This window comes from Anneissia japonica, unplaced genomic scaffold (assembly GCF_011630105.1).
Source record: "Anneissia japonica isolate Jap-2015-1 unplaced genomic scaffold, ASM1163010v1 scaffold69_len1423075_cov170, whole genome shotgun sequence".
NCBI lineage: Eukaryota > Metazoa > Echinodermata > Crinoidea > Comatulida > Comatulidae > Anneissia > Anneissia japonica.
Genome location: NW_022748202.1, coordinates 1070213 through 1081534, shown reverse-complemented (window position 1 = coordinate 1081534; position 11322 = coordinate 1070213). Strand labels below are relative to the sequence as shown.

Sequence of the window (11322 nt, the reverse complement as noted above, 5' to 3'; positions counted from 1 at the left end):
CGAGACATATCACAAGTGCAGTGTGAGCCAGCGAGCCATGACGTCACGACAATAGATAGAGACGTTAGCCAGTTGTGCGAGGTATCGACTGAGATTTGTGGAGTACAATTCAAAAAACAACTATAGGTTTAATAATGAATTAATGTGATGTTAAATAGACAATGTTAGCTATCAAAGAGCGACGTTGTTTTTCATTGGGACCTTCGTCCCTTCAAGGCTAGGCCTATATACCATCCTAGCTAGTCAAGGTCTAGAGTAGGATAAGGCTAGCGCGACATGCGGACGTTGGTACGAGTATGCAAACGTCGCCTAAAGTAATTGATTTTACCCGGCAGAACGAAAGAAGGAGACTCCACTTTTCAGTCGTCTTAGGCGCTCGTTTTTTGACAAACAATGACCTTTCAGAAGTCAAATTGCTGTCGAGAATATGAATTGGCTGCTTCGCAGCAATTAAAATTATCATTATGGTTTGATGTTGCTCAATGTTTGTACAGAGTATCAAACAAACAATGGTATCTCTGAAGTTTAGTTATCGCATTCTGATGACCACATATCTGAAGTTCGATATCAAATTGCTGTACTTCCATTGTGTTGCTATCTTAAATTGTGCCATCAGTAATCGAATTTGTTTTGGTAGTTTCAAGTGAACCATGACTTCATGTTACCGTGACAAAGTGAATTTGTCGTATTATTATTATTATGCCTATATCTGTATGTGTATAAGTTTGGACAAAATTAGGTCTCGGGGGAATTAGGCCTAATTAGATATAATTCATTCATGCATTGATGATTGATTGAATCACAACCTTATATTATACTGTCTATAATAAAATCTGTCAAAACACTAAAAATTCAATTTTAATTGATATACGTTCTTAAGCCCTACCCGGACTGAAATTTCATATGACAAAAACGTGTGACATCCCGTAATAAAGTCATAATGACATCACATCCTGTCCTGACCATATATGGGTACACCATGGCTATATATGGGCATACAACAGTTTTTTGGTAAAGACAATTTGATAATCTGGACAAAGCTTTAGGGTTTTTCTACATTATAACAAAATCAACTGCTTATTTAGAAAAACAAAATTATTAACTTTCGATGAGATCGATTATTTGTTGAATGATGGTTGATTTACAAACTCTTCTGGTGTTTTGAGGCAAAGCAATAATTGAAGAAATTTCTAGCAAAATATGCATATATAAAATGCCCATTCTTTGATTAGCACCTCTCATAAAAAGCTAGCGTTTATATTCAATCAAATATTGGCGACTAATATACGGTTATACCTCATACCAAATGTACCGTACCTGTCATGATGGAGTGGGTGAAGAAAAGCTGCCATACATGTGTAACTTGTGAACTCAGCATTATTCCAATCGAAAAAGACAACCCACCGACAACAATCGTCATTCTGTAACCATACTTTCTGCTCATCGTTGTTGCTGCTGGACCTAATATAAATAATATATAACTTGTATCAATTACTCACTGTATTCTTGCATAGCAAATACATTTTTCTTCTCAGCAGTAGGCATAGTTTAAGATTAAGGAACTGGTAAACTGTAGTGGTTACCGATCAATTCCAATGCAGCTAATATTAATAATTCTTCATAACTCATTTTAAATGCTACGGCCTTTTAATTTTTGTTGGGGAGAGCGTGAATGGATGGGGTAGGCGTTTCCTGCTGATATTTGTTATTTATTTAACCTATTTACCATGTTTTTTCTTGGCCGCGATGCGAAAATATTTTTTTTACCTTTGTTTGTAGATGAGTATAGAATATAGCTAGGTCCTATATTTATTTCATGTAATTTATATTTCCGTTTCCTAAATCAGTAGCTAAACTTTGTACAGAAATTAAGTTTGCATTTTGTTTATTCCATTTCTGATATTTTGGTTGTTCCGATTTTCGTTATTTTTTTTTTTTTTTTTTTTTTTTTTTTTTTTTTTTTTTTTTTTTTTTTTTTTTTTTTTTTTTTTTTTTTTTTTTTTTTTTTTTTTTTTTTTTTGTTGTTTTGTTTTGTTTTTTTTTTGTTTTTTGTTTTTGTTTTTTTTGTTTTTTTGTTTTTGTTTCTGATGTTTGACGATTTAAATCTAAAGACAAATGAAATGCAATAAATCGGTGCAATCCTGCTCAGAGTCTAGAAAGTATACAGGCCTATTACCTCTATGCCCTAGGCCTAACGTTGTACTTATTTTGCATGAAAAGTGATGTCAGATGTTACGCTGATGTTATGGCATAGTCCTACCATGTCTGGGTGCTATATAAACCCGTTTTACTTTATTTTTATATACGGTACTAGGCCTAACTGTGTTTACCTAGTAATGCTGTGAGTCCAATGCTCAAACTATTAACTGTTCCAACCAATCCTGCGCTTGTGTTGAACTCTTCTTTGATGGAGACCAAGAAAAAACTAAAACACGGAATTGCGCTGCCAATTGAAATGAAAGCAATTGCGTGCATTCCAATAAGAAGAAGAACATCTCTGGAAGTGAATGAGTTTGCCATTCTGTCTGCTTTTTATCACATCTCTAACAACATCAAGTCCATGTTATCCGCCCATCTACAGTTAGACTACAAAAATAGAATGCACATAAAACTTTGTAATTAAATATAGAAACTCTATAATATATTTTTACTCTTTCATTACTTCTGCGTATGGCTAACCTATGACGAAAAAACTGGAAATAAAGTTATAAAATGTTTACTCTTGAATTCAATTTGATCCATGTATAGGTCTATAAGTACATGTATAAGTACATGTATAAGTACATGTATAAGTACATGTATAAGTACGTGTATAAGTACATGTATAAGTACATGTTGTATTTAGGTCTCTGTACCAAAGTATAGCAAGTACGGTATAGTACTGAATTTATACTCGTGCCCTTTGATTGAATCCCAAATATTGAAATAGTATTTTAGTGCTATTTCATAGATTTGTAAAAGTTATACCAAAATCCTACACCATCAATGGATATCTGTCATTGCAAAAGCACATGCAACAAATTGAAACGAACAGTACTGTTTCTTTTTTAAAAAGTACTTGGGATAGATTAGACGAAACTTAGACAACATGATCCCCTAGATGCTATATATATAATGTTCTTACCTTTTTGCAGACTTCTGACATTACAGTAGGCCCTGCTATACCTCGCGTCACGAGTTAGATTTGACTGATGTTTTAGAGTTGCTGAAGCACACAATACTTATTCTTTGTTTGTAGCAGCAGTGCATATAAAACCAAAGTCCATGATCAGCATTTTCCAGGGACACTTGAACAAACATAACGTTGATACGTTTCTTCATGAAGACATAGGCCTGTCCCTATGTTTCAACATCGCATAGGGCCTGTATTACTTACGGCCCTAATCAGATACTGTAACAGTTTTTGCAACAACTATATAAACACCATTGCAATGTAGTACAGCAATTAGGGTATCAATAGTGAGGCCGTGAACAATTCATTCCGAAGTTCGCAGTTGTGTTATATTAGTATGTATGTTTAACTAGTCCTACAACCATATCAGATGTATATTGGAACAAATTTAGTTTGTAATGGGGCCTGTTAAGACAAGCTGTTGGCTTTTTTATAGTCCCTTGATTGATTGATTGATTGATTGATTGATTGATTGATTGGTTGGTTAATTTCTTGATCAATCAACGATTTTTTTTAATCGTTTGTAAATCTGCTCCATCTTATTTAAATGAACACTTCGTTAAAGATCATGAAAAACAATTGATGGCACATTTTATGCCTCTGCTATTCAACTGGAACAGATTACCAAGCGAAATAAGGAACACCATAAACGTTACGATAGTTTATTTAGAAAAATCGTTAAAAACTTTCTATCTAATCAGAGAGACGTGACAGCGCTTCACTCTCTTGTGGGTGCATGATTTTTTTTTTCTTTCGTCTTTGCTTTCAGGACCCCAACGGAAATAAACCTATGTAATTGTTTTTTGGGCTATCCTGGTAAAAATCAACTTTTTCTGTTTTTACCTTTTTTCGTTGTAACAACTCTGCTTTTTTATTTGTTGTATCGGCGACAGTTGTCGGGAAGGTTGAACCTAGTTAACTTTGCCGATTGCTTTGCAGACGAATCGGGGTGACTTCCAGATTACGTCAGGGCAGTTAGCAATGCACCCTGATTCGCCTGCAACGGGGATGAGTCGTACGACGCTGTCTGAGTTGGCCTTCAGCTTGGTTTCTATACAATCGTTACACGCTATCGCCGACAGCTTCAGTGATGCTTATGTGTGGGTCGGATCCGGGAGCCTTCCCGTTTGCGTCGGAAACTGCTCAGTACAACGATTGCAGTTAATAACTGTAGCGATTTTAGTAAGGAAACCAGGCTTATGTTGACGGGGATTTTGTTCTCATTCAAGACTTACTTTTTTTTGTTTAGATCATGCACCTTTGACATTCAGTGAACATGGAGACGGACATTGAAGAAGGATATCACATAGTTTGCAACATGGGGTGTCTAGAAAACCCAGATCTCATATCTCAGATCACATATCTGAGATCTCAAGGTGGAAATAGAACTCTCGACCTCAGATCTCAATTTTCTAGATCTAGATTTCTAGACACCAGAAATCTGAGACAAGTTTTCTCGATCCGTTTTTCCCCGCAATATTGGATGGGTAGTTCATCTGCTTAATGAGTCACAGTGGCCATACGTTCCTTTTATAGTATCGCACAATGAACAAACACTCGCAGCTCTACTGTTTCAAAATTTTATTATAGTTCTGTCATACATTAAAACGCACCTTCCCGGATACATGGTAGATTTATGATGAATATACAAAAACATAATTATACATGACACTGCATCTCTATAAATAATAAACAGTAAAATCTACTATAACTTGTTTAGCAAATATACTGTAAAAAAATACTAGGCCTTTCATGTAACAAGACAACGATACATGTACTAAAATATACGTTTACAACGACGGCATCTCGCATCATTGTCCCGAGGTCTTATTTAATAGCTACTTGCTGTGTTGGATTCTACCTTCTCGTACCATCATACATTTCCAAGCCAGGCCTGTAACCAGTTTTTATGCTTCTTCCAAACCTCTCCCTTTTCACTTAAACCTCGTGCGGACAGAACATTTATATTGTGTTTTATTCTAGTTTAATACTTCAACTATTGCAGATTCTCTTTTTTTTAATAGTGAAAATAAAATATCAAAAGTATATGGTACTGTACGTACAAAACATAGCAAATAATTAATTTTTCGGCTTTAAAACACATAGGCCTATGTATTACACTTGTTTAATGTGTAGACCAGACCTCTATCAACCTACACATTCCTTCACTTACACACAAAAAAAGCTAAATTAGCATTGCAAGTAATACTGTACAACTCAAACTATCGACTATATACTATATAATACTATATACTATATATACTATACTATACTATATATACTATATATACTATACTATATATACTATATAATACTATATACTATATATACTATACTATACTATATATACTATACTATATATACTATATAATACTGTACAACTCAAACTATCGACTATATACTGTTTCTAATACCCGATTTTCTTAGATGCTTTGAAACCGTCTTATGTAGTAGGTATACTTGGCATTTTTCGCAAACGTTCCTCCCCCGTATTTTTACTTAAGCCAAATAAAAAAAATTACTTGTTTAGCGTCACATCACAACACAATTTTAGGTGAGGAGGGGCGGTTTTTTTTGTTTTTTTTTTAATTCTACAGTATCAGTAATCAAATAAAATGTGTTAAAATTAATCATTTTCAATAGGCCACAATAAATATTACACCTAGTTGGTGAAATCATTGTTTTAATTCACTTAAAATAGGTCTATACTTATTTTGATTAGAGTTTCCTGGACAATATTAAATTTTTTTTATTAAAAAAAAATTCCCGCCTCTAAACTTTTTATTTTGCTTGAAAATTCAGGTGGGGGTAGTGACGCTAAACAAGTATATATATATATATATTTTTTTGCCTTACTTTCAATTGTTACCCCTGATGATGACATAATTAATTTGGAAATATTTAATCCCATCACGATGGCGTGCATTTCAATACTTGGAGTATGTATTATACACTACAATAATCACTTCCGCTTGAAATATTTACCACACATAAAACGTGCTACTGTACGTTGTTTATGACTAGTTGAAGTTTTAGATCGACTATAGTTCGTTTTAACGAATACGGGCGTTAGAAACTACCGAATACTCGGGTGCATACTACCGGGGTACTAGCATCGATTGCGTTTGTGTAAACGCATTTGAATGGACCTTCCCGCTAAGCCCCGCCCCTTGGATATTGTTACTAAGGTCCCACAAAACGACAGCGTTAAAACATAACGCAAACACAGTGGCGGTTCCAGAAATGTGTAATAAAGGGGGCCCAGTGAGGGACTTTCACAAATGGAGGGTCTATAACACCTGAGCCCGATGGTTGAGCTAAGAACATTTTTTATTATGGCACCTCTAGATGGCCGGAAATGGTACTCTCGGCCTTTTTTTTTTTTTTTCCTCTTTTTTTTTTTTTATTTTGAAAAATGTAGAGGGAGTGGCGGGTCGGCTGTCCCACCCTTAAATCCGCCACTGAAACACGTGCGTTTTGTTTGGACGGCAACACGTGTGCTTGTTAGACACACGCGTATTCCTGGCCCTGTTCTGATTGGCCATTTGTTAAATTTGATTGACAGGCCGGAAAGGTCAATTACTCTAGTGTGAACCATGACACTCTGGCAGGTTACGCCCACTTAAAAAGTTAAAGAAGATTCATGCAGATACTCTTTTGTATAAACTTCAGCGCACGTAATGCACTATTATACAGTTCAAAATAAATAATTCTACACTTTATAAGAATAATATTAATAAAATCATTTTTATAAAATACAGCACACGTAATAACCTCAACCTATAAGAGATATCTAATAGGCCTAGTACAGTATGTTTACATATGAAAGACTGCTTTTTAGGTAATAACTTGAGTATTTGTAAAGATGGTTTACAGCTTTCAATTCTGTAATCTTTCAATTAATATTTTAAAATTGAAGGCAAAACTCTATATATATCGGAATTACGTAATTTGTATTGATTACGTCATAATAGAAAATCCTCATTGCCAATACCAAAGACGCCAAATATGACAGCCGATTCGAAATCGGTCGCACCTCTGTATTTCGAACTCGCGATCTGTCTCTTATACACATCTAGATGTGTATAAGAGACAGTATATATACTGTTTATACTGTATATATACACTATACCATCAACATCAACTCTTTAAATTGTTTCTTATAATTGATGTTTTACCGTACTTAGTTCTATCACAGATTTTAAATAAGCCCTGATTGCTTGATGCATATTAAAACTTACTGTGATGGGCCTACATTTCTACAAAGATAAAATGCAAGCTAGGTTGGTATAGCCTATAGTAGGCCTATTGCGATTGGATGAAAGTCAGGACTCTCAGACGGTTAGGGCGGTACAGTAAGCCTATTGCGATTGAATGAAAGTTAAAACTCAGACGGCTAGGACGGTACAGATAGGCCTATAACGATTGGATAGAAATCATGTCTCTCAGACGGCTGTAACGGGCGCATTGACGTCAGAATCATCGCTACTACTAAGTCTGGTCCTTTCAGGTTTACAACGGCATTTCATTGCTATTTCCGTCAGAACTAAGATCGTTGTTACAATTCCGTAATTCCCTGCTGCGAAGAAGAACGACAATGTGTATGCTCCCGTACGATCATAGATAGCACCTAATAAAATAAAAATACAGCAATTAACTGAAAAGAATACATGTTAGTTTACATTTTTCATTTGTATATTGTGAGAGCAGCTTAGGGAGTTTATAAGTATATTCCATGTCTTTTAGTCTGTTAAACTCAATATACTGAACTCAATTGACTCAACCAATCATAGGGTGAATGTCTAAGAATGTTTACATTCACAACAAATCTGGAACTCATTGGTCCACTTAAATATTATCGCTCAGTAATTAATAACATCCTACAAGTATGAACTTGTGGAAACACAGTGGTTCTGCGGATGTCATTACTGCCTGATTAAATCCAGGAGTCAGAGCGTCCCATCATTTGTAAAATTTATTGGGTTATTTCCAGTGTAACGGTCAGATCAGAAAACCAGTTTTTAATAATCCTTCCTTTGCAATACACATGCGGATTCAGGGGATGGAAAGCCGGTCCCCCTTCCGCTAATTTTGTCCAAAATTATATTTTTTAAAAATGAAGAAAAAAAAATTATCTTAGAGTGTCATTTTCGTCCATCTACAGGGTGCCATAATCATAAAATTTCCAAACTTGGCCCCAACCATGGTAGGGCTGATGTGGTCAAGGCCCTCGATCTATCAAAATACCCCCTCTATTTCGATTTCCTAGATCCAACACTGCTATAACATAGTACACAAAAATATACGATAGCCAGAAATCACGTTAGTATGACTATTAAAATCGTACAATTGGAACAGAATTTGAAATTTTCCAAACTAAAGTTTTTGCATTATTCAACGCACAATCGCCACGAAAATGAGCTGAACGCATTTCCTGAATTAATCGAAGTGACTGAGCGCTCGTCGGAATGTTTACATTTTCAATTGATATTGGGTCTTTGTTAATTCTGTTTTAATGCACACGTGAGATTAAACGATTCAATAAAACGAGTTCAATGGAACAAAAACAACAACCAAAAAACAAAAAAACAATGACCATCGATTAACAACAAAATAAAACAGTACTCCATGATCTAGGCCTAAGGGAACAAAATTAAATATCTTACCAGCAATGTAACCGCCGAAAATAGATGTTACTCCCGAAGGCACGATGCACAGTCCATAAGCTTTATCAAATTTATCCTTCGGTACAATCATTCGAATGATGGAAGGGATTTGGGGTATGTACATCCCGAAGAAGAGTCCAATTACTGAAGCAATGAACAGCATAGTTGAGAATGTCTGGCATATTCCAAAGATAGCCATGCAAACGGTTACTACAAATATGGAAATGATGAACAGGTTCGTTTCAGATATTAGCTTAAAATATAATGGTATCGCGTTCGCCAGGCGACCGACTAAATTGCCAATACCAAAGACGCCAAATATGACAGCCGATTCGAAATCGGTCGCACCTCTGTATTTCGAACTCGCGATCATGTGCACGAAAAATCCTGAGTAGCCTACACAAATGAAACACAAGGATACGGTCATCACTAAAAGACGTGGGTATTTTTTAAAAATTAGTAAAGACCGTAGGAGTGGTAGGCAACTAAATTTATTTGGGGGTCGTGGGTTAACAATAACAAGTTCTTGCGGTTTATCTTTTTTGTCGTCTTTCTCTTCTATATCTTCGTCTCCACTTTCTTCTTTTCTTTTGTCTGTTGAATCTTTCTCAGAATTCGACATCGGTGTACTGGGATCATCAAAATCTTCTTCCTCTTCATTATCGTACTTCTCTGGTAGTTCAACAGCTGTTGGTTTCTGCATGTATGGATTGAACGATTTCCGGAATATCAGCGCGGAAATTACGACAGAGTGGAGACACAGCGCCCCAATTATACGTATGGCAGCTTTCCATCCGAAGTGATGATCGAGGACAGAACATATCAGCGGGATAACCAGCATACCAAGACCAATAGCAGAGAATAGAATACCGTTACCAAGATTCATTGACTTCTTAAAGTTCATACCGACAAAGAAGACCATTGTCTGAAATGTGATACATACACCGCCACCTACGAATTGAAATGAATACAAATCAAAGTTATTACTGGAAACGCATACAACTGCGTTTACACGTATTAGGTACGGTAATTGAAGAACTAGGCGTAGAGTGTTGTTTGCATTTACGAAAACGCGTCTCTTACTTGCTCTAGCTTTAGTTTCAGGGGAAGAAGGTTTTTTTTCTTCTTTTTCTTTCCATTGACTTAATAATGATCTCATATTTGAGCAAATTTGGTCCTTCACGGTATGTCATCTTGGATTAATATTTTTTAAATAAAGAGTAAATCTTACATTGTGCGACCTATCTTTTTCAACATAGTTAATTTACAGTGGCATCATGTGTAAATATTTCCCATGGTTTGTATTAAAGGATAAAATGACTAATGTGTTATATTCAAGTGAGTGACGGGTAATTAATCAAATCTTCTGCAAACCTGTTAAGAGAGAGTGCGTGAAGAATATTTGCCAAACTTCGGTCACATATGAGCTTAGGATCAGCCCTACAGAATACGATAACGCCCCGACCATGATAGTCACTCGATAGCCGTACAGCCTATTCATAATCGTCGCAACTGGAGCTGAAAAATAAACAAAATGACATGTCGAGTAAATAATAAAATTTACACAAACTTTTCCTGACCCAATATAATATTTTTATTTGGCGCAGCTGCAAGATTTGAGTCCCACGCATAAATTGTCGTAACTCTTCTAATTGAACTACAAGGCGTAAAGAATTTCTTTTTTTTTATGGGACAGAAGGTTCTTGCATTAAATAAATTTTATTGACCGAGTTAAAGACACGTGTTGAAACTTCCGATTTGTTCGACTGACAGTTTTTAAATGTCAACAAACTCTGATAAATAAAACACAAAGGAACATTCTTTGCAACAAACTACTCGCCAGAATGTTAACATTGAAAGATTATAGATAGGTGAATTGGACTGATCAAAACAATAAGGAAATAAGTTTCACGTTTTTATCCTCTAGACGTCTTTGGAATTTGATTTAACAAATATATAATAATTGTGTAGGCTAAGAATTTAATATCTAGCAATAGAACCAAAAGTAAACACACTGCGCGAAATGATGGTCTATATTTGCATAACGAACAATCGATCATCATATTATGTTGTTTAACATTGGTAAACTTTTTCTGTATGTTGTATGTTGTATAGGTTTTAATCTCTGGTTAGCCAACGTAGTTAAATTTATTTGTCTGTGTACAGAGGTAGCTTGATACTATTTTTGGTGTTCAGTTCTGCTTCATAAAGACAATTACATATTGTAGTAGAGCTGTTTTTTTTTATATCGCGAGAAAAACAGTTCTGTTTTTTGGATCCGAATTAATGTTATATTGAATTTAATCAAAATCACAAATCGACACCTCTGATTCGTTAGTGTTCGCAAAACTATATATATGATACAAATCTTTCATATAGTAGTTGTAAAATATGTTATTGATATGCAATTGTATACGTATCTTGTAGACACCAGTAGCAGTTGTAGGATGCGCGTTAGTTTGCGTAGAGGATTCCCGTGACAAT

General features: G+C 35.2%; 1 protein-coding gene and 1 long non-coding RNA gene across 4 annotated transcripts in view; both read right to left on the bottom strand.

Moving 5' to 3' along the window:
- Positions 1-413: 413 nt before the first annotated feature.
- LOC117120769 lies at positions 414-3521 on the bottom strand. Its single transcript, XR_004447418.1, has 3 exons — positions 3125-3521; positions 2331-2586; positions 414-1461 (listed from the first exon to the last, which is right to left on the bottom strand). It is a non-coding gene; the product is annotated as an uncharacterized LOC117120769 (long non-coding RNA).
- A 3753-nt stretch (positions 3522-7274) lies between these two features.
- LOC117120742 (monocarboxylate transporter 6-like) overlaps positions 7275-11322 on the bottom strand; it is a 16701-nt gene continuing 12653 nt past the window's right edge. For all 3 annotated transcript variants that reach the window (XM_033265818.1, XM_033265819.1, XM_033265820.1), the window contains 3 exons: positions 10213-10356; positions 8839-9789; positions 7275-7802 (listed from right to left, as the gene is read on the bottom strand). In XM_033265818.1, coding sequence (XP_033121709.1) covers positions 7618-7802; positions 8839-9789; positions 10213-10356 — 1280 coding nt within the window. In that variant the 3' untranslated portion in view covers positions 7275-7617. The remainder of the gene's footprint in view (positions 7803-8838; positions 9790-10212; positions 10357-11322) is intronic.